The following is a 26,336-nucleotide window of genomic DNA, read 5'->3' on the forward strand; positions in this document are numbered from 1 at the left end:
GTGAAGAGACGGAGATGGCAATATAGGTGGGGGTATGATTTAAGGTATTTGTTGATACCTATTATAGAATGATCTGCATAGCTGATGGCATAAATTTTTAAGATGGTGTCAGCAATCCAGCTTATCTATTGAAAGTGGGGATGGGGTGATCTATGATCACCCCAAAAGTATGCCAGTTATATTGGATACGTATTAAAAATAATGCATTAGTTGAAGGACCAGAGTAATGAGTGCAAGTTTCTCACAGAGGTCCTGCTTACAGTCAAGAATAAATGAATGATAAAGTTAATTTATTCTGAGTGTAAAGTAATAAACTTTAATATTTGAAAAATCTTACCAAATGGGAAGATTTAGATGCATTTTTAATATCTACCCAAAAATGTAGTTTTGTTCCTTACTATCTGCCCAGGACTATTCTCCAAGGTTGCGGTTCAGTCATTTAGAGTACTTGTTCTCCCAGTAATGCTGGAGAATCAAACCCGCTTTGGGGAGAGCCTGGCATTTATACTGTTATTTTATTGGCACATCCATAGAATGCAAATACAGTGCCCTTGGGGACTTCAGACTTGCCTTTGAAGTTTCAAAGCATAAAATCCCTTCAGTAATTTAGAGGACTCTTTTCTTTTATGTAGTTGCCTTGCCTTCAGCCATCTACCTGCTGAGAGCTTGCTAATGGAATGCTCTTAATTTTACTTGAGAATCTCTGCCTTTGCTTATAGAGTTGCTGAAGTGCCAGTTCTTCTGCCGCTATGTACTTTCTACTCAAAAGATCGGTTCTTGTAAAATTGAATCCCAACATTCTTCTAAACCATACACATTAAGAGTTCTTTTGTGACCTGTATCAGTTTGTCATTTAGATTTCAACTTCTCAAGAACCACAACAAGCAACAAAAATCTTTTCATCGCCTCATAAAACTTGGTATTTATATATTTCTGACATTTCTCAATTCAAGTAATGACTCAGATGATTCCTTTGAAAGCCCTCATAATGTCTTCATGACATTGGCTGACACCTAAAGTGCCCCTCTTTCTCCCCTCTATGCATTCCTTTAGGTCATAGCTCAAGGTATCACCCACTCTCCAGTAATATGGAAGGCCCAGGTTCAGTTTCCTTTTCTGTCTTGGGGGATGCACATCTCCCATTTCCTTGGAGAACCCAACAGACCTAGCTTTTCAAGGTTATCTTAGTCTTTCTCATTAGAGTTCTTCTGCCTTGTAGAATAAGGCAAAAACTAACTGGAGAAGGAGCTGACAACTAATGTCCAACCTCCAAGTGGATATATTGTCCAGCAGACTAGAGCATCTTGCCCTTACCTAACCTTAATGGCTAAGTGCTTCCTCCATTGTGAAAGAGCTTTAATAAAGGGAGGGAGTTCTCCATACTCTGTTCATTTAGAAGTGGAGAACCTTAGTTCCAATCCATTCTCCTCAACCTGTTTCCAAGATAGGATTTAAAACAAGTGCAGGAAGGTTGAACCCAGGTCTTCTACTTCATTGATCTGTGATTTCACCATGAACCATATGATGGGGGTGGCGACAACCACTGCACACTGTAGTTTTGACTTGAATTTGCATTTAGTTCCTGGATGACTGAAACTGCCTTTTTTGGTGTGTTTACTGTTGACTAGAAAAAAAATTTGTTTGTATCTGTTCAGGAGGGAAGTTCAAGTTCTTCTCATTTTTTCTAATCAAAGGGAATTATTATTCTTCCCAGATAAAGAGACAGAAAGAGTGAGAAGTCAAGATTCATCTAAAATATATTGTTAGTCTTGAAGAAATACAAGGTTTGGAAGTCCTATGACAATCACATACATTAAATTCATTTTTTGGAACTGAAAGTCCCAAAGAATCGATATGGCTGATGAATGATTTTCATTTACAAATGCTTTTGAGGTTCCATGTGTTTTAATGAAGACAAGTTTGGAAATGCAAGAGTGAGAGCTCTGCAGAGAAGGATCTGGGAGTGCTGGTGGACAACAAGTTAACCATGAGCCAGCAATGTGACCTTGAGGCCAAGAAGGCCAATGGTATCCTGGGGTGTGTTAGGAAGAGTGTTGCCAGCAGGTTGAGGGAGGTAATCCTCCCCCTCTACTCAGAGGTGAGGCCTCGTGAGGCTACATCTGGAGTACTGTGTCCAGTTCTGGGTTCCCCAATACAAGAGAGATGTGAAGCTACTGGAGCAAGTCCAGTGGAGGGCTGTGAAGATGATGAAGGGACTGGAGCATCTGTCATATGAGGAAAGGCTGAGAGAACTGGGACTCTTCAGCCTGGAGAAGACTGAGAGGGGATCTTATCAATGGATACAAATATCTAAAGGGAGAGTGTCAAGAGGATGGGGCCAAACTCTTTTCAGTGGTGCCCAGTGGCAGGACGAGAGGCAGCAGGCACAAACTGAAGGAAGCTCCGTCTGAACATGAGGAAAAACATCTTTACTGTGGGGATGCCAGAGCACTGGAAAAGGTTGCCCGGAGAGGTTGTGGAGTCTCCTTCCTTGGAGATATTCAAAAGCCATCTGGACAGGGTCCTGTGCAATGTGCTGTAGGTGACCCTGCTTGAGTAGGGGGGTTGGACTAGACAATGTCCAGAGGTCCCTTCCAACCTCGACCAATTCTGTGATTCTGTGAGAGGCCTTATCTAAGATAACCAATAGTCTGATGGTCAAAACACTGATGTGAAATGCAGGTAAGGGGCAGGTGTTCCTTTCATGTTTTCTTTCCCTGTCAGCAACACCATTGTCAGAGATTCTTTTGGAGAAGAGTTCTCCAGTCCATGAAATAATGTTTTTCAATCAACCAGAATATGTTTCAACTTGGTTCTATTTCAAGTTTTATAGGAAAATAGTAATTAAAATTTCTTGGCACATTTTTCAGGCAGGTATCAAAATGAGTATTGTCCATGAAGACTAGTTTAGACCAATGAAGTCATGCTGATTAACATTAAATGAAACAAAAATCTGGCTGTAGAATTGATTCTGTGATTGTACTCCACTCTGAAAGATTTAAAGGGCTTGACTGTAAGAGTCAGTTGTATAGCTGAATTACACTCATTGTGGGTTCTTTTTTACATCATAAAACATGCAGTGTGGCATTGATATAAAAATAGGAAATATATTTTGAGACCCAAAGTCTGTACTCATGATTCCTGTGTTTGTACAGAAGGGATGAACAAAATATGCTCAAATATTTATGAGACTTTTTTTCTCTAAAATTAGATTTCCCATTCTCTCAGTGATTGGCTAGATTTATATATATTTCTCAGGATTTTTTCCAGGGTTTCTAAAGATGGGAATTTCTCCAAGCACCACAATTAATTCTTGAATACCATGTTATTTCACGGCATCTTTCCATTATAAGTGTTACCTAAGCTAACTCCTGAAACTGCTGTTACAGTAGAGATATCTTGCTGGTTTAGGTAGTAGCTAAGGAGTTGTTAGAAGGTAAGCCATATTCTAGATGTGTCTCCTAGTCCCAGATCCTAGTAAGCCAAACATACACTTGACAAGTCCATGTGTTTACCATTCTCTCTCTTGAATAAATTTGGGATCTGAGGGACTGAACAACAGTTTCTAACAGCTGTTTAATTTTAATGAAGAGAAGCCACAATTTTCATGAAAGTAGATTCAGTCAGTATAGATACTTCAGCATAGATATTCAGTGTTTATCATGTTTCTTGAAATGAGAAATTGATTATCTTAAAATATGACAGCTTTCTAAACCTGTAGGTAGTTGTAATTAAAATAACACAGTCATCTGTCTGCTGTGGAATCCCTCAGGATTTCAGTCTGTTATAAGATTTGCAAATATGGAAGAATCAAATTAGTTTGGGTTGTTATCATTTGCAAGATAAGAAAGAAGGAAAAATGACTGATAAGCCACTATGCAGTTGTAATGTTTAATTATAAACAGTAACACAAATCCTACTTGAAGTTTACTTTCTGCTAGCAGCAATGATATTACTCTGTTGTGGATTCAGATGAGAGTAAAAACACATATAATATGGACACTAAATGTTAATGAACTCTGTCTATCCCCTTTCCCGCAATTAATACTTTCCAGTGTGCTTTTATTTTTCTTTTTTCTTAAAAATAAACCATAATCATTAAAAGCCAAATCATTGATGCCTAGCTGCAATAGACAATAGAATGGCAAGGAACTTAAATTTGCTGTAATATTAAAATAGACATTGTGCACTAGTAGTGTGAAGTTCTTAAATGGGAAGCTGTCAGTATAGTGCTTCTCAGAGGGAGTAATAGATGAGAAATGCAGGACTACACCCCAAATCTAGTCCTCTGAAGGAAAAGGAAGGGCATTCTTCCCTTCCTCCTGCAACATTTGATGAGTGTATCTCTTTAAAGACGGGTACCCACTTTAAAGATACTACTAACAAAAAGCATTTTTCCTGTTGCCAGTCTGTATTTTTAATTAAAAAAAAAAAAGTAATTGGACCAAAAATGTGATTCTTTCTTAGGGATGTTGCTTCCAAAGACAGTTTGAATATTTGTGATGACTGCTGCTCAGAGAGGAAGTTCTAGGTGTGAATATTCTGATCTTTTACTGTTAGCACAAGAAATCTGTCCGATGCCATAACAGATGCTTTTAATAGTCAAGATGGAATTGCACTTGAGATTACCTGAGTAGTGAACAGCCTTCTCCAGCAGATATTCTTGGATCTTGTATTCATTGCCTCTCTTCATTCACAGTTTAATTCCAACAATAAGAATATGGTTTTTTTTGAAAGGGGATTTTTTTTAAAGATAATCCAAGCAATGAATATGAAATTCAGCCTGTTGAAAGTGGTCTAGATGAGGGGCTTGGTGGAGGAGATGCCACCATCAAAGAACAATAGTAAAATGGCAGAAGAGAAGATAGTAGGAAATGTATGACTCAACTCCAAATAATATTTTAGAATAGAAACCCTTTATAAGGACATCAGAAGGAGAGAGGATAGGTATTGAGGAAACATAAAGGCTTATGCTAGCAGCTTGGGCACCTGCCTACCTACAGTATCAATGTTTAGACACCTCTTGAAGAATAAAAGCTGTAAGTAAAAAAAAGCTGTCTTTTAGTTACATGAAAAGATGATTAAATTTTCAGTTTCATAATTTCAGTTTATATGGGCAAAGCCTGTGGTTAAAGATGTGAGAGGAAAAATAATCACATACCGTAAAGATTTTTGAAGCACCTGCAACAATTAATGTAGGTACCTCAGACTATCATTGGATTTTCACAAACTACTGTTGTATTATTATTTACATGGTTCCTTTGAATTGAAAGTAATTTCCATCCATACGAAGAATTCTTTTTTACCATAATTAAAGTTAAAATGTTAACATTTGTGCAAAGATTATTTATACAGCCATAGAAATATTTGGCCTGGACACCAAGAAGAAGTAGGAAAATAATAATGTGAGCAACAGCTTTAGTCATTTTTTCCACTTAGTATGAAAGGGAAGCCAATAGTTTCTTTGAGGTAAGAGCAGTTAAACAGGGAAATAAGCTATTATCTAAAGACCGTGGATGTTTTAGGAAACATACAATGACATTTGGAAATCAGCCTTTAATTTCAGAACTATTTGAGCTCTGCATCCAGTTATTTCCATATGAATACAATGTTGTCCTTCCGCTGACTTAACCATATAAAAGCTCCTTCAAGGTAGGAGGGAAAATGGATAAGAAAACAATCTTTCAGATGAATTGTAAAGTAAAATAAGTTGATGTATTAAAGCCTGGGCTAAACAGGAAGAATACTATTGGCTTGTGTTTGCTACTTAAATAACTTACTCTGAGGCATCTGTAGCTGTTGATTGAGTTTAATAATACTATTTAATAATACTATTTAATTTCTTTTGCATATCATGCCTTGTGGGATGTTCCTTTTGGTGCTCCTGAATGTTCCAAAACTTTTTGAGAAGTACTGCCCACTGAAACACTTGAAATAGGCATAATCAGGGTTAGTACAAATGATCAGTCTAATCCCATGACCTTGAAGATGGGAAAGCAAGAAAATCCTGAGATTGCTTTAAAGATTGTTCCCTTGTCTTCCATTCTTCATCTTCCACTTTCTCCTAATCCCTTTTGACATTTACCATCCCTGAGGGTTTTCACAGGAAGACCTGGAACAGAGGGACCGCAGTACTCAATTGGTCCTTTGTTTCCTATTGATAAAAGCTGAAAACCTTCAAATTCCTTTCCATCCCTGGATATTGTTCTGCATCCAAAAACAAAACAAAGGAAAAGAATTTGTAAGCGGAATTTAATTCCCGCTTCTCCCAGGGGTCCCCTGATTTGCAGCTGGAAAACTAAAGAACTCACAGAACTGTCCAGGATGCATAGAATTACTTATTTATGAAGACTGGATAGGCAATAGCAGTAAAGCATTCCTTACCTACCTAGGAATCCCTGATTTAGACTAACTGAACCACAGAGAGTAAGTTGCTGAATAAGACCTCTTTGCCTTTTTGCCCTTGTTTTAGGTGTCTACTGCCTACCCCTACTGTTCCCCCCACTCAAGCAAAAGGACTCCTAATTCTAGCTCTTTTTGGCTCCATTTGGAACATTGAGTTTGATTTAGAGGTAAATTTTGAGAGGAATATAGGAACATTGTCAGAGTTTGCAGGGATGTGACTAGGAAGGCCAAGGCCCACCTGGAGCTTAATCTGGCAAGGGATGTCAAGGATGGCAAGAAGGGCTCCTTTAAATACCTCAGTAACAAAAGGAAGACTAGGGAGAATGTGGGCCCACTACTGAATGGGGCAGGGGCTCTTGTGACGAAGGATACAGAGATGGCAGAGATACTGAATGCCTTCTTTGCTTCAGTCTTTACTGATAAGACCAGCCCTCAGGAATCCCAGTCCCTGGAGAGCAGGGAGAAAGTCTGGAGAAAGGAAGACTTTCCCTTGGTGGAGGAGGATCAGATTAGAGATCATTTAGGCAAACTTGACATCCACAAGTCCATGGGCCCTGATGGAATGCACCCACGAGTGCTGAGGGAGCTGGCGGACATCACTGCTAGGCCACTCTCGCTCATCTTTGAAAGGACATGGAGATCAGGAGAGGTGCCTGAGGACTGGAAGAAAGCTAATGTCACTCCAGTCTTCAAAGAGGGCAAGAAGGCGACTCCAGGGAACTACAGGCCAGTCAGCCTCACCTCCATCCCTGGAAAGGTGATGGAGCAGCTCCTCCTGGATGCCATCTCCATGCACGTGAAGGACAAGAAGGTGCTCAGGAGTAAGTCAGCATGGATTCACCAAGGGGAAGTCATGCTTAACCAATCTGATAGTCTTCTGTGATGGGGTGACTAGCTGGGTGGATGAGGGGAGAGCAGTGGATGTTGTCTGCCTTGACTTCAGCAAGGCTTTTGGCACTGTCTCGCATAACATCCTCAAGCTGATGAAGTACAGGCTACATGAGCAGACAGTGAGGTGGACTGAGAACTGGCTGAATGGCAGAGCTCAGAGGGCTGTGATCAGCGGCGCAGAGTCTAGTTGGAGGCCTGTAGCTAGCAGTGTCCCCCAGGGGTCAGTACTGGGTCCAGTCTTGTTCAACTTCTTCATCAGCGGCCTGGATGAAGGGACAGAATGCACCCTCAGCAAGTTTGCCGATGATCCAAAACTGGGAGGAGTGGCTGATCCACCAGAGGGCTGTGCTGCCATTCAGAGGGACCTGTACAGGCTGGAGAGCTGGGCGGAGAGGACCCTCATGAAGTTCATGAAAGGGAAGTGCGGGGTCCTTCAGCGAGGGAGGAATAAGCCCATGCAGCAGTACAGGCTGTGGCCTGACCTGATGGAAAGCAGCTCTGCGGAGAAGGACGTGGGAGTGCTGGTGGACAACAAGTTGACCATGAGCCAGCAATGTGCCCTTGTGGCCAAGAAGGCCAATGGTATCCTGGGGTGCATCAGGAAGAGTGTTGCCAGCAGGTCGAGGGAGGTGATTCTCCCCCTCTACTCAGCCCTGGTGAGGCCCCATCTGGAGTACTGTGTCCAGTTCTGGGCTCCCCAGTACAAGAGGGATGTGGCACTACTGGAGCAAGTCCAGCGAAGGGCTACAAAGATGTTTAGGGGACTGGAACATCTCTCTTATGAGGAAAGGCTGAGAGAGCTGGGCCTGTTCAGCCTAGAGAAGAGAAGGCTGAGAGGAGATCTTATCAATGTGTACAAGTATCTGAAGGGAGGGTGTCAAGAGGATGGGGCCAGACTCTTTTCAGTGGTGCCGAGCGACAGGACGAGAGGCAGCGGGCACAAACTGAAACACAGGAAGCTCCATCTGAACGTGAGGAAAAATATCTTTACTGTGGGGTTGACAGAGCATTGGAAGAGGTTGTCCGAAGAGGCTGCAGAGTCTCCTTCCTTGGAGATATTCAAAAGCCATCTGGACATGATCCTGCGCAACGTGCTCTAGGTGACCCTGCTCGAGCAGGGGGTTTGGACTTAGCCGATCTCCAGAGGTCCCTGCCAACCTCAAACCATTCTGTGATTCTGTGATAAATTGAAGAAAATCTTAGGGAAAAGACTGATGGGGGAATACCAATCATTGTAGAAATGAGAAAGAAATTGCAATCACTTAGAAAATAAGACAAAGAAATCAGAATTGCCCATGTTTTGAGAAGGTTTGAAAACCGGGGAAAGGAATTTGCAGTGAAAGAATAAGACAAGTGTTGGAAACAAGAAGTTGTTATCCAGGTTGTAATAAATAAAGTACTAAAGAAAATTATAATGTTTTACAGTTTTAACTTACTGTGTTCATTTTTTTTTCTGTTTAAGGTTATCCCCAGCAATTAATAGTTGGCAGTCTTTGGCTCTTAAAGGTGTTTCAAAGCAAGCATTTTCTATTTTGAATGACCAAGATTGTATTAAATAGTGGATGTTTTTAAAAGTATTGAGAGAGGCATACCAATATTTCTTATGATTGTCTTATCTGAAGGGTGCTTGGTAGGTTGCTAGTGAAAAGTGTGATTGTATGGCTAAATTAAATGTTTCATTTGTATTTAAAAATGGTCCACCCCTACTGCTGTGTTATTTTATGCATTTTAGAATGAGAGGCAAAGTCTACTTTCTTTTTTTTTTTTTTTTTAATAAATCTTTAGAGCTCCTAAAGAAGTATGTGGAATTCTGACATCCTTCTAGTCACTAGTTTTGGTTTGGACTAACTTCCATTTTACAATGCTTCACTTTTTTTAAATAAGAACTTTAAAACATTTGTTCAACATAGAGATTGTTACCTATGAACTGTAAATGGAAAGCTAGTCCTTATTTTATTAATCCTTTCTTTGTATTAGATAAAAAAGAAGTTGCCAAAGCATGATGTTCATTCCATTTAATAAAAACAACAATGCTGTATCATGTCCTCATCTAATTCAATGTTCAGAGATGTGCTTTGTCCTTTGAGGATAAATGGCATTCTTATTTAGAAAATTGATCTTTCGGTACCTTTGTTTTGGAACCCATTGTGTTTCAAGGCAGTAGTTATATCAGGATTATTGATAAATATGTCAGATGAGTTTTGCAGAAAACTGAACTCAGTGTATTAAATCAGAGGTATTGTGGGCGTCATTACAGTAGTGCATTCAACGTATTCCTGCAAGCTTACTAGTCCACTTTTTATTCGTGGATTGTAATCTGCACTATTTCAGTGTCCCACTTAATAATTTTCTAAGCTTAAAGGAGCACTTAAGGTTTCTAAGTCCAATTTTTTAATCGGTGAGAAGTAGTCCTTTGTGTATTCTAAATGACTTTATAGTTTTCTAAAGCCTACGATTCCCAGTCTATTAATTGGAAAACAAAATGGTAAATTGAGACTTGACACAGGACAAAGGACTACAATTTGTACGTTCCCATTGCGAACTGTGGATTGGCAGTAACTCAGCTGCCTGGTGTACAGAGCTATGATTATATCAAATATGCTGTTGCACAAGAGGTTTTGCCTTGAGGAGGTGCTATATAATATCGCATTGTTATTCAGCCCAAACTTCATGTTAATTTTATCTTCTTTCACAATACAGAAGAAAATATCAAAGGGAAAACTGATAAGGGGAAGACCCTTTACATCAACTAAGACATTATTACAACAGAGAAGAAAAGGCAGTGAAAATCGATGAAATCAGTTGTGTTCTTTTAATGTTAATAGAAAATAAGCATTCAGTACTTGCTATAAGCTGTTGCAAAATGAAAGCAGTGGCCCAGATCAGGGGTTGTGCTGTGGCTGTTCCTCAGGACACTGCTGTCAGGCTCTGCTACCAGCTCCAACCTCACCAGCCACGGGAGGATCACCTCGAAACGGAGGCCGGGATTCCTTCTGGTTTAGAGATTGTTGTGCTGTTTCCCTTTCTCCTGCCATTAAATATGGTGTTGAGGGGACTGAATTAACCGCTAGTCATTTGAACTGCCCCTGGTTTGTCATCCGTCATATGGTCTAGGATATGGTATGTGTCTGGCCTTCGCAATTGCAAATAAGAACCTGGAAACAAATTGATTGCAAGTTAGTATTATAATTGCTGCATGAGTAAACAGACAGCGTGGAACAGTACCTGAAAAAAATATGAACTGTTCCATTCAACTCTGTGGTGGTGGTGTTTTAACTGAAATGCCCTGTGATTTTAAAAAAATTTCCTCATAGATTTTGTCTCTGGTATTCTATGCGTAATGTATTTGACCTTCTGTCCTTGAGGAAGAAAAAAGTCCTTGATACGGGATTGCTATTTTGATCCTATCAAGTTACTGAATAACTTAGTCTTACTCAAAGAATAGTTGCTTTTTCTTACTATAATAGTTATTTCTCAAAAGGACAAGGTCAGTTTCTCATATCCCTAACACTTAGATCACTGTATTTTATTAAGGTCACAATACAGAAGAGTTTTTCTTTCTTCTCTGTTCCCGCTGCTGAATTTTATTGCTTCAATGTTAAGTGTAATTTTGCTGTATTGTTTTCTTCAAGAAAATTTCAATGTACTTCATGTGATCTGAGCAGGGCACTTTTTTTTTTTTTTCTTGAACTTTTTCTCTTGACCAGAGGCATTTCTTCCCTTAACTAGTAAACATTTTATTTTAATGCATTAGTCTCTGTTGTTTGCTTGCCAGTAGCATAGAGTGTTTACCTGAATGCATGGCTAGGGAATCCTTCAGTTTGATTTCTTTATCTGAGAAGGATATAGAAAAAAATACATATCAAGTTAATGTGTGATTTGCTTCCTCTAAGTATTATTTTTACATTAACCACTTGCATGAATGTATTTTGATTTCTGCTGCCATATATATTATTTTCATTTTTAACGAAGTATGTCAGTTTTTAGAATTTTTTTAAAAAATTAACTTTGATTTTGGATTTTTATTAGCACTTTGGTTTGATTTTTTTATTAGCACTTTGTCTGAAAAAAATAAATAAAGTCAAGGTTTTAAGCACTCAGCTTTGTAACTCATAACACTTTACTGGGTTGTAATTTTTTTCTGAGATACAGTTATCATTGATGAGACATGTACACAAGGGAGAGAGAATGCCTTGTCTTTTGCATTTAGAATGTATAATTTTGAGAAAATATTACACAGAAAGGTTGCTTTAATTCAGGATTTTTTAATTTGTCTAGCTTAGAGTTTTTATATTCAATAAGGGCACAAAATGGGATATGTACTACTGTCTGACAGAACAATACACAGAAGTACATGTAGGATTTTTTTTTTTTTTAATTCAGCGTTTATAATGGATTCTGTGAGATTCATAACAGAACAGAACTTTTGTTAACAAGGTTGGCTTTACCACTTGGAGATTTTAAGGCCACTGGAATGGAAGAAAGTAGATCAGAAAATACTGTTTTATCTGAATTCTGTGCCGGCAGGGATTAACTTATATAAAAAAATGGATCTGAAAGAGTTGTTGGTTGTTCTCGACGTGTTGTAAAGCTACAGATAACCATATAAAAAGTGAACATTTTCTTAAAAAGGAAGTGTTTTTATTTAAAAAAAAAAAGAAAAAAAGAGGGATGCAGTTATATGTAAAAAAGTTATTGATGCATCCTTTGCAAACACCACTAAACTCATTTTAAATATAAAACAGTTCTTCAGAATTGGTATTAATATATAAATTTAAAAAACTTCATATTAGTTTTCAGTTAAAGTATTTATAATAATGCTTTTTAATTTTTTTTTCCTTTGTTTTAGCTACTGATGCAAATGTGAAGAATGAAAGCCTTTCATCTGTGCAGCAGCTTGGTGTTGAAATGACAGTCAGGTAGACAGTATTAAAATACTTCCCTAGTGTATTTCTAGAATTTGTTTGATTTTCTTGGAATTACTCTAATGATTTTTAATCCATCAACTCAGTGCTTTATACCATTTAAACCTAAAGATCATCTTTGAGAAAATGAATTCTGAGTCTCAAAATGAAAAAGGTATTAGTACATAATTAAAATATCTTTACAAATTATATAGGTTATTATTGTAGCAAGAGCTAATTGCAACTTGTTAGTAAGATTTACTGCTAAAATTACATTATCCTGAGTTACATGTCTTTTTCTCCTCACATTACTTCTCTTAATGACTCTGTTTAGCTAAGCTTAGTTATATGCCATTTACACATTTTATCTGGCTGGTAATTTGCAGAGCCATGATGAAGGAAAAGTTAATGTGTCTGTAGTTCCACAGATTGTTATCTTTAACATTACTAGCACCAGAATTCAAATATTAATTACACTTAAAAAAAAAAAACCTTTAGATTCTAAATAGTGTGCATGAAGAAAATGAATCACGTATGGCTACTCAGCCCAGCCTTACATCCCCCTCAATCTCTAAAACTTTTAATTGGAGAAATTTAACTGGAAAAACTTTCAAGGTGGGGAAATTGTAAAACGGAGTAGCAAATGTTCGGTGAGTGTTCCTCCTAAATAAAAAAAAATAAGAGTTACCAGTAAACTATTAACAAATAATATGCTGTAATATATGCATAAATTTATCTGTGACTGCTTGACTGTCACAGGCCTATTAAAGATGAATTTCTGCTTTTTAGGAATTTTGAAAAATATATTAAACCTTTAAACAATCTTTTTTTATTTTTTTGTGTTAGATATGGAAAGTACTTAAACTTGCTAAAAGAACATGCTGAAAATGAGCTGTCCTTAGTGTTAATGAATTGTGAGAAATTTCTGAAACAACAGCAAACAACTGTAGTATCTTCACTTTGTATCCTTTCTTGACAGCATGAATTATGTTGCCTGAAAAATGCCAGTGGAATCTGAACTCTCACTTTGTGTTTTTGGTGGTGATGTAGATGTATAATATATTCTGAATGAAAAAAAAATGCACTTCTACTGTGAAATTTTGTTAAGCTAAAATACACACCAAATGCACTCCTGAAGATCTTCATCCTTGGTTCCTATACTTTGTTAAAATATGTTGCAAGTCTCATTCATTTTTGTCATATGCTGTTTAGGGTAGAATCAAATGTTTCTGTATGTGATAAAGAGTCTAGAACATTGCAGCTTTCAGCATTAATGAGTAATTGTGGTATTCCCACAATGCTGACAGTGTTAGTGATCTTTAATAATACGTGTAATATAATCTATGATTGTAATTTGATCAGCAAGAATGTTTTGACTTCTGACTTTTTAGATTTACTATGAAACTTTTTTAAAAATAAAAATAGCCCTTTGGAAGTTTTACAACATTTTTATGCATTAGAATTACTTACTTGAAATGTGTTTTAATAGTAGTATATTAGTCAGAATATACTTCATCACCCTTTAAACCTTTTCTTTTCCTTTCTTGCTCTTTCTTTCCTTAGTTATCACAACTTCTGTTTTCCTCCTTTTCTACCATTTTCCTTTCTTTTATTATAAGGATACTTGTTTTGGTGTGTGTTTTGGGTTTATTTCTGTATTTACAAATTTGGGGGTTTTGTTTTCTTTTGTTGATTTGGTTTAATAATTTAGGGATGACTGGAAAAAAGTAAAGAATATAGGGAAGACAGCTTAAATCACTTCTCTTAATTGAGATTTAGAGACAGGTGTACCTCTAGTCTTTTTACTCAGAAAGCCGCCTTCTGTGCAGCTATGTTCCCAGTGTCCCATCTCTGACAAACCTTAGTTCTGTACATTTTGACACGGGGAGGGAGGAGGGCTGCATTTCTTGCATGGCAGTGAAAAGAAGTTCTTTGCCGGCGTTCCTTAACTTTCTCATGCAGGTTGCTTGCAGGGAGCTTATGCTGGCTACGACTGGTTTGCATCTTCTGTGTTCCTGATAATGTCAGGAGACAGGGAGAAGACATTAACATTTCTTCAGCAGTTTTCACGTCTTCTCATTTCAGCATTTCTCTGGCTACCAAGACTGCATATATCTGTAAGCATTTAAAAGCTGTTCTTTCTGAAAGACAACTTGGAAATTTTTTAAAGGACAGTTTATCAGTTTCCTCAGGGTTTTTTTGTTATGCATTAACTTTTCATTAAAGCCCTCTAAGTGAATGCAGGTCCCTGAAGAACTCTCTCAGAAAAATACAGATTTGACATTTGCTCAAGTGATTATTTAAAAGTAGTGAAAGAACAGGTGGACTGATGGTAATGGCAGTGTTACTGAATTTTAAAGCTGGCAATAAAATAAACTTTGTTAGTAGCATTAAATTTTGTGTGAAAGCTGTGATACTGTTGAATGGCCTTTTTATTCTTATTGCAGTATGGAAGTTGATCCTTTTTATTAGTAAAGCTAGCAGTCTTGTGGATAAAAATATTTAAATATATTTAATAATTTTGAAAATTATTACTGCCCAAGTACTTGAATGCTTTGTAATTTTAAGTGCTTAGTGTTTTCAGTCAAGTTTGTAGTGTAAACAACATCATTCCATCTTCTGTTAGACCTGATACCATCTATTTAAAATAATAACCTTTCAGTTTAACTTTGTCATATTGTCTAATTGTTTTGGATTTAGACTACCAGCTGTAGTCTTTACTAGAGAATTCTAGGATTATAAAAAACCCAGGTTAGATTCTATACCTCTTCTTCATGAAAGCCTCTGTATTAATTTCAACTGGTTTATCTTTTCACCAGAAATGACTGTATTGTAACCACTTAGAGCACAGAGTCCAGCCCTGAGATTGTTCCAACACAATGAAATTTTGCTCCATTGTGTGAATACAATTGTGCCGAACATCATCGGTGCTGAGAACTCCAGTGTCGTCTTCCTTACTAAAACTAGTCAGCATGGCAGGCAGGTTACTGTAGTTCATTCTCAATACCTAAACAGTTTGTCTTTCATAATATATCTTGAAAACATAGAGAGAAAATTGAATAATCAACCTACTCGCTTTATTTCCACAATGTTTTTTTAAAAAAAAAAAAAAAAAAGTCAAAACGTGAAGGAGCAATTATTCAGACATTAGATTGTAATGCTGCCTACCTGAGAAAGAGGAAGGAAAATTCCAAAGAATGTACATTGACCTTCTAGCACTAATCCAAAGATTCATTACCTAGAAACCAAACGCTGACATCCAGGGCTTTCCACGCTGAAAACCTCTATTCCTTTTGCTGCACAAAATAGAATTTCACTCATTCCAGCCATGCATACCACTGAGAAACTTTCACACAGAATACAGCTTTAGATACTACAGAAGTTTCACTCTTCACCCACCAGTAAAGGGGCAAAAAAATCTATTTTTTTGTTTAAAATATAACAACAACAGTTTCTGCATCCCCGCTTTGACAACTGAAGCATACATGCAATAAAGAATTAAATGGCTAATGGAAAGGAACAGCTGGCATATATTTTCTAACAGTTTCTAACTTCAGATTTTTCTTAATTTAACTATGTTTTTCCTGATGGTACTACCAGCTTTTTATGTATTTGCTTGTTTTACTTATTCATGTATCAATAGTAACTACAGGGGATGTCTTGTCTTACTAGTAAATATGTGTATATATATATTTTTTTATATGGTAGCCTCAGAAAGGTGTTTTAAAATAATACATTTTTGTAGTCTGGAATCCTTTTCATTGGTTGTTTTTTGTTAATCAGATGCACCTGCCTATTACCACAGTGGAATCTGGTATCCATCCAGTCTATTTTTGCAGTGCTCACTACGTTGAGATGTTGCTGAAAGCTGAGTTGCCACTTGTCTTTTCAGCCTTCCACATGTCTGGTTTCACTCCATCCCAGGTAACCGATGAAAGCATATCAAAGTAACGTTAACTGTTAGACTTAAATCTACAAAATCAAGGACATTCAGAGTTAAAATTGACACTGTTGTGCTTTTCCTATACAGCAAGCAATAAAACTCAGTCATAGTGAAATGATTAAGAATAATATTTTAACCTTCTTCCACACCAAACAAATTATTATTTGTTATCAGTGGTGGTTTTGTGGTGGTTATGAAACTGGGAGTAAGAGATAATATTGCATGCAGAGTGACTTAGAGCATTTGAAAATATAAATCAATTAACTTCATTAGAGTAATGGCAGTGTACTGCAGCTGATGATCTTCCATGACACGTTCTTACAAAAACTTGATAAAAAATGCTAGATATTAAAAACTCAGATTTATAGATAAAAGTAATTAAAATATCTTGCTCTCTGGAATAATTTTCTGAATTTGTCATGGAATGGAAATGAGTAATTAGGATAGGTGTATAATTGGAAGCAGTTTGGGTGATATTAGAGCAAAATTTTTTTTTATATTGGCTACCACAACTATTCCAATCAAGTTAAAATACCCTGCTCATGTATATTAAAGAGATTTTAGTAGAGGAGTATTTCACCATAATGTTAGCTTTCATTTTCCCTTTTTATTACAGTGTTTTGGAAAATACAGAATGCTATATATGGAGCATTGCTTGTAAAGACTAGTCACGATGAAGCATAAACAGCTTCATCACCACAGTGAGAGAGCTTGTGGCTCTATTAAATTACTGTTCCAAGGCAAGAAAAATATTTTTCATCTTACACCTTCAAAATAACATTCTGTTACAAGGTTTGCAGCTTAAAAGTGTTCTTAGTGGGGATGGATACCAGTGTGTTCCACTTATTGCTTAAAAAGTCAGTTTGAGATTTAGGCTTTCAAGAGAGAAGAATGATAAATGAGGGGTTTATCTCAGCATAGGAATAATGAGGTATTTATAAGGCTCCTGGTTTGGGGTGGGAAAACACAAGGGGACAGCCATTCCCTCCCTTGAGTATTCTTGTGTAAGTTATCCTGTGTGCTCTTAAGTTTGCACTTGCTTCATAGTAAACTACTTAGCATTCTAAGCTGCTATCAAGGTTTTATTATTGAACGTGTTACTGAAATGCCACTAGTGGTAGCCACTGTGATAAGCACATACTTCTGTCTATGTGACTTTCCAGTTTCATTGGAAGGGGAACAAACGAGCCCCGAACTGTGAAAACATCTCTAACGTTTTTAGGGGCCTGCGTACACGAATAATTAACTGAATGCAGATTTCATTGTAGAGTATGACTGCTGTCATCTAATCAGAATCTCAGTGCTTACTGCTACTGCACATTTTTAAACACTTTAAGGACTGATTGGCAGAAGATTTGTGGTCTACAGCTAAATGAAATGTGCTGTACACTTCTTCATACATTGTGAGTTAGAACTGGAAAAAGGAGTTGCTAATTGTGTTCCATCCCCATTTGATTAAATGCAGAAGTGCCTTAGGGAAGGGCCTAGCGTTCATTTATAAGGCAAATAACTGTTTTAATTTAAAGGAAAGTCTACATTACACCTTCATCACCCTCATTACCCTCTAGGCCACATAAAAAAAAAAAATCTTGAGAAAACTCAGCATATAAAGAATGACTGCTTTCTCTTTCATTGGGCTTTGAGTTTTAGGTTTCAGCTTCAAGAGTTGCCAGAATACACTCAGGTAAGTCAGATGCAGGCTGTTCTATTTAGCAGAACTCACTGGCGCTCTGTTCAGAGCCTGTGATTATTAAAATGGTGATTTTTTTTTTTATATCTTCTGTTGTACTTTTATCCCTTTTATTTTCATAAGTAGTGGCCATGTTATAGGAAAAGGGGCTGTAGTATAAAAAGTTAAGAGATAATGATGTGGTTAAATTATGACTGAAGATCTACAGCAATTTAAATGTATATAATTTAATTCTCATCTAGATCTGTTTGCAATGGATAACTCAGTGTTTCTGGAACTACATGGACTGGAGTGAAATCTGTCATTACATTGCTACATGTATTTTTCTTGGTCCTGATTATCAGATATATATGTGTATAGCTGTGTTCAGACACCTACAGCAAGACATTCTGAAGCACACCGAAGCCCAAGATCTTCAGGTTTTTCTCAAAGTAAGGGTTTCTTTTTTAATCTTTCAATTGCTGAAGGGAAGCAAAACTCTCTAAAGTGGAAATAAATATATTTAAGTAATCTGAAACGCAGATTGAATTTCACTTACTGATTTTAAGTGAGATAGATAGATAGATAATACTTCAATTTTATTTACTTCCTGGCAGAAAAATGTAGTATAGTATTTTGCAGAGAATAATATTCCTACATATTGTTCTGATCAGCACCCTTTGTAATCAATGTAAATAGTCACTTTAAGTCCCCAGGGAGATTGATTCAATTCTCTCTGTGTGGTCCCTATCGTATTAAATTAGGTATTCTCTGGAGAGATGGGTTTACACAGTGGTCTCCTACAGAAGCTTGAAGAGATGAAGCACAAAGTTCAGTGAGCTTTGTTACTTTGACCAGGTGCCAAATACTATACTGCTAGCCTTTCTTAGCTAATAGACAACTGCATTCTGCGAGTACATTAAAACTGTGATGCACCAATTGAAAAGAAGGTGAACTCTCAACTTGGAATCTGATTCAGACTGATAAAATGTAGATTTATATATGTTGGTTTTCTCTCTATTGTGCTTATAAAAGCAAGTTGGGGTGAGACTGATGTGCAGTTCTTTGACGTTCAGGTTCTTGACATAATGTACTTGATCCCACACACCTTTATATCAAAATTAAGTTAAAAATTACAGCTGTTCACAGCAAAAGCAGTGATTTTGATCTCTAATTTAATTATGGGGTATTAAGGTATTGGTTATTTTGGATATCACTGCATCCACTTTGGATCCACTGCATCATGGTAGACTTGAGATTGAATAAATTTGTGAAATTTGTGGCAGCTCTGCATTTGAAAGGTGTTGGTACAATTCTTCTGACTCGGTAATACTCAGCCCCAGGTTATTTCAACCTCCAGATTGTGTGCGTGTCTGGTTTTGCTTATTTTATTTTTGTGATACTTTGGCGGATTACTATGGGTAGGTATGGTCGTGCAACAGGTGAATTGTATATAAAAGATGTGGTAAGTAAATTTCAATACTGACTTTTAAATTTTCCTGCAGTTTAGCTGTGGACAGCATAAAAACGTGGTGGTTGTGGTTTGTTTGTGAGTTTTTCCTCTTTGTTTGTCATTGCATTTGCCATGCCCAAATGGGCAGAATCGTTCAATGCCGTAAGTAAACATGGCTTAATAACAGTATTATGTTGCTGTATTTTTCTTCCTAATTCATAATAATATTGACTGAATCAAGATCAGCTAAGCTGCATTTCTGAAAGCAGTTGTAAAAAGAGAAAAAAGATGAATATACCAGTGTGAACTCCATTCTATTTTTTGAGCACCAGCTATAGATTCGCTAGAGGAACTGCAGAATATAATATATTAAATTGCTTATCTCCTGGCTGGTGCAAACCTCCACACTAGTTCTGAACAGATAGCTAATGCCTCAGAGAAAGAGGGGGTCTCCACCTGCAAGAACAAAGTTATGGCCTATGCTATTGGTTCATCCAGTAATTCATAAAGTTAATGTCTTCACCAGTATAATTGCTGCGGTTTGGATTTTTGCTTTTATTGGCCATCATCCTAGTAACTGACAAAAGTCAGGTGCTCATATAGCAGCAAATCAGTTGGTTGGAAGTTATTGTTAATCATCACAAAAAACTCTGTTGACTACAAAAAGCACATTTTGACTGACAGATATGAGTGTGTGTGTGTGGCGGGGATGTTTTATATTTACTGTTGCAAAAAAATTAAAGTCCCTGAATAACACACTCTGCTTCCTTATCAGCACTGGTATGCCAATATTACAGTATTAAGCATGCTTGTAGAGTAATAACTGAATACCCAAGATTCAGATATACTGAACATATATCATACATACATACATGAAGAAAGATCCAGATGTACTTCTTCAATTATGGTGGCATTTTGATCAATATTACTAGAATGTCCACAATTATAAAATATTTTGACTGGATTTCAGGCAGTTTAGACATTTTAATATTTTTTTACATCTAAGGATTGTGCAGTTGATATCTATTTATAGCTTCTAATTAAATGGGGGATTATGTTTCTATAGCATTCAAGACATTTTCTTTCTCTCACAAGATACTTCATATTCTTTGGTGTTTTATAGATTATGTTCAATTATTAGTTTCTTTTTGCAGGATACTTTTTAGCTGTAGATGCAGTTGTGAATAGATAAAAATATTTGAATCTTCCTCCCCAATATTTTTTTTTTTTTTTTTTTAACCCCTCCAGTCAAAATTCTTTTGAAGACATATCCATGCATCTTAGTCTGGCCTAACATCATTAGTCTTCTGACTAGTTTGTGTCAGACTTTTGTATTCTTAAATATGAATAATATATCGGCTCAGCCGTTTTCCTTGAAAATGTTTGATACACAGTCTAATGAGGACATCATTTTGTTTGACCTGGTTTTGGTCAGTGTAGCTTAAAAGCTACTTAATCTTGATGGCATTATCAGGATAGTTGATGTGAATTACTTTATAGAAGACTGTCAGAGACCAGTACTCTCTGACCAGGTTCTTTTAGATATTCCACACATGGAGAGTGTAATATTTAATATTAAAGTTTACTTTGAAGGTATTTGATGTTACATGGGAGTTTTGATTTAGCAGAGTGATACAGCAATCTACTGAAATCACAACACAAGTGTAGACACTTAGAAAAATAAATAAATTGCAATATACAGTTCAATCACAATACCAGTGTGATCCCCATTACCAGTGTCTATAATATGCTCACCATCACGATGCTGGGTGTCCCCAGTTGCAGGGAAGGAATACATGGGTTGAAGCCAGCTCAAGCTCCTTGCTCTCTTTGAAATTCTTCTGGGAGCTGTTCAAGTTTTAAATCTCTGTTGGGCTGAGCCACATATATACACTTCCGCCCATGTTGGTCTGGCTGTCTCAGGGAGAAACATTTACACCAGTTGATCCACTCAACAGATACAGCTGCTTATCTAAAGCAAAGGTCACCCTTTGGTTTCCTTTGTGTTGAGATAAAGTCAGTTCTCTGTGCCACGGCTGTGGTTAATGAGTCACATCCTACATTATTGCTGAGCTTCATGGGCACCTTGCCCTTGCCCCAGGTCCTCTGAACCTTCCTCCATTGTAGGGGTTTATTGGTCAGTCGCAAAGGCAGACTTTATAGAAGACAGAATTTGTATGTTGTCACCTATAGCATAAACAGGCCAAAGATTTGGAATGATACTGTTAAATAAATAATATACTATACATTAGTGCTCTACTGGAGTATTTACAATTCATTAAGTGACAGCTGTAGATGGAGGAGTTAATGACATACTTAAACATTACCCTTGCTGTTCATAGCTCTTAATTCATCTAAAGAAAAAAAATTTATTCTGTCATTTTATTCATTGTTTTAGCTGTATTATGGGTATCATGTGTGGTTACTTGGTTTAATGCCTGCAGTGCCATTGGTCAGCTACTATTTTGTTGAAATACGCAAATTCAGGGTTGAGTTTTAGGCTGTAATTTCTCAGCACAATGTTCACAAAAGCCAATTACTGTAATGAAGCAATTCTCTCCAACGTGGAAGTCTAAACTATGCTGAGAACAAAATCAACGTCAAAAAAGTAACTTTAAATATTCAGTTTTATAATTTATCTTGAACTTAATACTAGCAGTGGTCTTTTGCTGTATGAGCAAGTCCTGCCCCCTGTTTTCTTTCCAATCACTGATGGTTGTTTCTACTTTTAAGCTCCTAACATGTATTATATCCTTCATGAAAAGGTGATGATTTGACAGCAATACATCTTTGGGTCTGTTATCTAATGGTTCTAGGTAGCTATTAAAATTAAAAACAAATATTTTCATCTTAAAATATAAGTATCCTTTAATTTGCACATGAAAAAAGAAGCTGGAGATAACTTTGCTGTCAATTCAGATGATATTATGCCTAACACTTAGGATGGGTAAAACAGTCATCCTTTAAGCCTGTCCTCCTAGAGACAAAAAAAAAAAAAAAGAAGACAAACTGTGAAAGAGATCTTGTATTACTCTATCCTTTGCCTTTCCTATATGTCAAGAGGAAGTGGAAGTAATGAGTTGTCAATTAATTTTTTTTTTTCTCCTTTTGTCAGGCTCTTTCTGTTGGCCAGGATGCAATAGCATCAATTCTGATCCCTTTGAGATATCTTGACATTTCAGCATTAACTGAATGCTACTTTACTGCTGGGTCTTTTACTAATCCTTCTGTGGAAGGATGAAGCTTTAGAGTTTCCACATAGGAACCAAGAATACTGTAACCTGCTGCCTCAATAAACCCATCTTGACTGTCTTGACTTCTTTGGTTTACTATTGCTGGTTTGGATAAAATAGAGAGACTATTTGTAATCACACACGTTAGGTCAGTATATCAGTCTCCTCTGGAAATAATTTAGCTACTCTTCATTTTACTTTCTGTGGATATGGGCCATATTATTACCAACTAAATTGTTTGTTGACCAGTGATAATCATATATGCACACATTTAATAAATATAGGAATTGACTGCTTAAAAAATATAGAGAGAAATATAGATATATATGTATATATATATATATATATATATATATATATTCTACAGTCCTCTGAGTCAGTTTTCTTCTCCAGTGCAGTCATCCCTCTCACAGTGCACACAGAGCAACTTAGAAGGTAAAATCGTGCCCTTGCTTTCACTTGTGGGTAAAGCAGGAAAAATATAAAGATGATCTCAAGTTCCTGTTCAGAAACTGAGGTACAGGCTTCCAAGCAGAGGCAGATGTTCTTAAGAGAATCTACTTAGCAGAGATGCATAGTTCATACAGCAGCACACATAACATGCTGACAGTTTCTCACTCCTAGGGCCTTTTTGCAGCACATGCTGCCAGCAGTGGTGATGCTGCTCAGGAGATGGTAGACATGCATACATTGTCCCTATTCAAAGCAGCAACTAGTTGCGCCACAGTTTTAACTAGGCACTTTTCAGGATCCTGCTTGCTGCTTGTGCATCCACCAGAATTCCTTCATCCCTCCCTCCAATATATCAACCATGAGAAAGAAAGTGTCGTACTCCTTTTGTTCTCTGGGCCGCATTCTTTTACTCAAGGTTTTGGAATTAGTAAGAATTACTCTTTCATGATGATTCAGAAGTGTTTATTCTGTTTGTCTTTAAGCATTTTGTAAAGGTCTTTCTTCACTACAGATTTTAAAAATAAATATCTCCTGTTGCTGTCCTAGTTTTATTGAGAACCTAATTGGATATAAAAGCCACATTAACAAACTTTAACATATCATGTGCCAGTATAAAAACATTTAAAAGACTATTTTAGTATCTGACTTTGCCTTTTTAAAGCTTATTTTGTTTTCCTTCAAAAATTATTCATATGGCATGTTCTCCAAAAGGAGATGTACAAGTTTCATCTGAAAAAGCTATTTGTTATCAAGGGTGTAATTAGAAAGAACTGTCTGGAAGTAGGTATACCAATTCTTTATTTCCAAATGAAATGTAATAAAACATGTGCATTTTAAACACTCAGGCAGTGAGAAGCAGAACAAAATGAACCATCTTCAGCAACCTGAAATTCATTAAATTTGGGTTGTGCATCTTTTTTCCTAGCTAATAAATGTTTTCTATGTGTATTTGTGCAGGAAGAAGCCCTCCATGGATTTCGAGTGAGTGATTATTTAGAATATATGGAAAGCTTGGAGCCAATCTACAGACCAGTGCTGCTGAAAGACATGAGGAATATCAGAGTGCAGACTGCATAGATAAAGAAAACAAGCATGTTATTTTCCAGTTTTGGTTACATTCTTTAAAAGGATGCTGATTGTTTGATGTAACGATCTCCATAAAAATAAGTCAGGCTGTGTACATGTACATACTGTAAAATAAATAAGGAGGGTTTTCAGAATATAGTTTCTGCCAGAGGACTTAATCTAAATTGGATGACCTGAAATAGCATATTTTCCCAGATAGTCTGTGTGCATAGCTTTGTTTTTGTTTGGCAGAAGATAGCTTCAGAACCTGCCTGTAGATTGCTGAAGTGTGTTGTTTATAATGTCTGGGACCTGCTTCCAAAGCATTGCATTATTTTCATCTCTTTGGACCACAGTCTTCCTTCATGTTTTGCAAGGACCTGACAAAGTGATTTTTCTTAGAAGCAACTCTAAATTTGTGCATGAGAAGTGAAGAAATGCAGAACAAATACCCTGTATGCAGCTGTTCTGACTTTGTGGATAAAGTTGAGAAAATGAGGTGACCAGATACATGCAATGAAAATGCCCTTTTTTTCTAATAAATCATTTTGTCATAAATAGCTATTTGTAACATACACTCTCAATATGTGGAAGTGTAAGACAAGGCCCTAAGTAGCCTGGTCTAACCGGACCTGCTTTGAGCAGGAGGTTAGACTAGAAGACCTCTGGATGTCACTTCCATCCTACATAGTTCTATGGTTGTAAAATAGCAAAAGCTATTACTGTTCATGTTTTTACTTACCTGTGCTTGATTAAAGTTAGGATAGTTATCATCACCTTTGGTTTGCTGTGCAAACCTACTCAGAGGAGGTTATATTCATAGTTTGCCTGAGCTTCATCTCCTGTTTTTTCTTCTGTGTTCTGCGCTAGCACATTTGAAAGACTAAGTTTGGGGGGGGAGGGAAGTAGTTTGTCCTGACACCCCAAAACAAGACTGGGCTCTAAAAATTTTACTTTCCCTCTATGTGCTTATATGGCATGCATTCTGGGTAGCAGGTTTTGGCTTTCTCTCATCAAGGTACCTGCAAAAAAAATTACGTACTTTCAAACTGATCTAGCAGCACTCAAGTTGCCTAGTCAGAGGCTATGCGAGTATGTGCACATTAATTTGCATATAGAGAAGATAAGTATCAATTTTTACTTAAGTTACATGAACAGATGAAGAAAATTATTACTTCCAAATATTAGTACAATTTTTGTATCATTTAAATTTAGAAAGTAATTTGAATTTACTTTGCATTTTCAGTTATTTGTATCTTGTTTGTGTTTTCTTCTTTCTCAGACAGCTGTTAGTTTTCCAATTTGAGATTATGTTATTTTTTCCTCTTTAAACTTACTGTTAACACTGAAAATTGCTTCCTTCCTTACAGAGAAGACTGAAGACGTTTGGGATTTCGGCCTTAACTATTTCTTTGTACACTGTAATTTTTAATACTTGCAGTTTTGTTCTTTTTCATTAAAAGATCAACTAGAAGTCAGTAATAATTTTGTACTTGAGTCACTTTTTTCTAACCTAAAGAATTATGAATGAGAAAATGCATTCTGCAGTTCTTTAGAACATCCTCCTGCCCCAAATTATTAAATCTTTAAATTAATAAAAACAAAATAAAACTTCCTTGTTCTTGACAGCATTTGGGAAGTGGGGAAAAAAAAAATCTGTTGCTAAGACTTTCATCTCCACCTCTCATGTTCACGGTTGTTCTTTTGTTTTATATCTCAGAAAAAAATGATCCTTTTTAAAGATTCTGTTTTTATTCATAGCAGACAAAAAAACTGATAAGTTTTATTTGTGCTTGCCTTTCATCATTAATGAAATGCAAGAATTAAGGCTGATAGATGTATTCTAACACCATTGCCATGTAGGTAAAATTTCCACACCAAAATTTCACTAAAATAATAAAAATAAATTTAACTAAAATATATATTATTTAAGAAATTAATAATAAATGTGTGCACCAATTTATAGTTGTTTTCCTGAATCCAGTTTCAAAGCACCAGGCAAGATTTTGAGTCAATAAGTAATACTCAATTTGATGACAACATATTCCTAAAATAAATACTAGTTGGCCTGATAGGAATTAATAGGATTGCATTTGTTTGAAATTATGGCCTATAAAATCACACAGAATCACAGAATGGTCAAGGTTGGAAGGGACCTCTGGAGATCATCTAGTCCAACACCCTCCTGCTCAAGCAGGGTCACCTAGAGCACATTGCACAGGATTGCATCCAGGCAGGTTTTGAATATCTCCAGAGAAGGAGACTCCACAACCTCTCTGGGCAACCTGTTCCAGTGCTCTGTCACCCTCACAGTGAAAAA

At 36.6% G+C, this 26,336-nt stretch overlaps 1 protein-coding gene across 5 annotated transcripts in view; it reads left to right on the forward strand.

The window, feature by feature from the left end:
- TBC1D32 (TBC1 domain family member 32) overlaps positions 1-25,490 on the forward strand; it is a 97,815-nt gene extending 72,325 nt beyond the window's left edge. For 3 of the 5 annotated variants that reach the window (XM_013959076.2, XM_013959079.2, XM_013959078.2), the window contains 6 exons: positions 12,146-12,215; positions 13,047-13,162; positions 14,163-14,317; positions 15,984-16,124; positions 18,076-18,264; positions 23,909-25,490. In XM_013959076.2, the coding sequence (XP_013814530.1) occupies positions 12,146-12,215; positions 13,047-13,162; positions 14,163-14,317; positions 15,984-16,124; positions 18,076-18,264; positions 23,909-24,028 (791 nt within the window). In that variant the 3' untranslated portion in view covers positions 24,029-25,490. The other 2 variants (XM_013959080.1, XM_013959081.1) reach the window with 2 other exon arrangements.
- Positions 25,491-26,336: the final 846 nt, after the last annotated feature.

Source organism: Apteryx mantelli, chromosome 3, assembly GCF_036417845.1.
Source record: "Apteryx mantelli isolate bAptMan1 chromosome 3, bAptMan1.hap1, whole genome shotgun sequence".
Taxonomy (NCBI): domain Eukaryota; kingdom Metazoa; phylum Chordata; class Aves; order Apterygiformes; family Apterygidae; genus Apteryx; species Apteryx mantelli.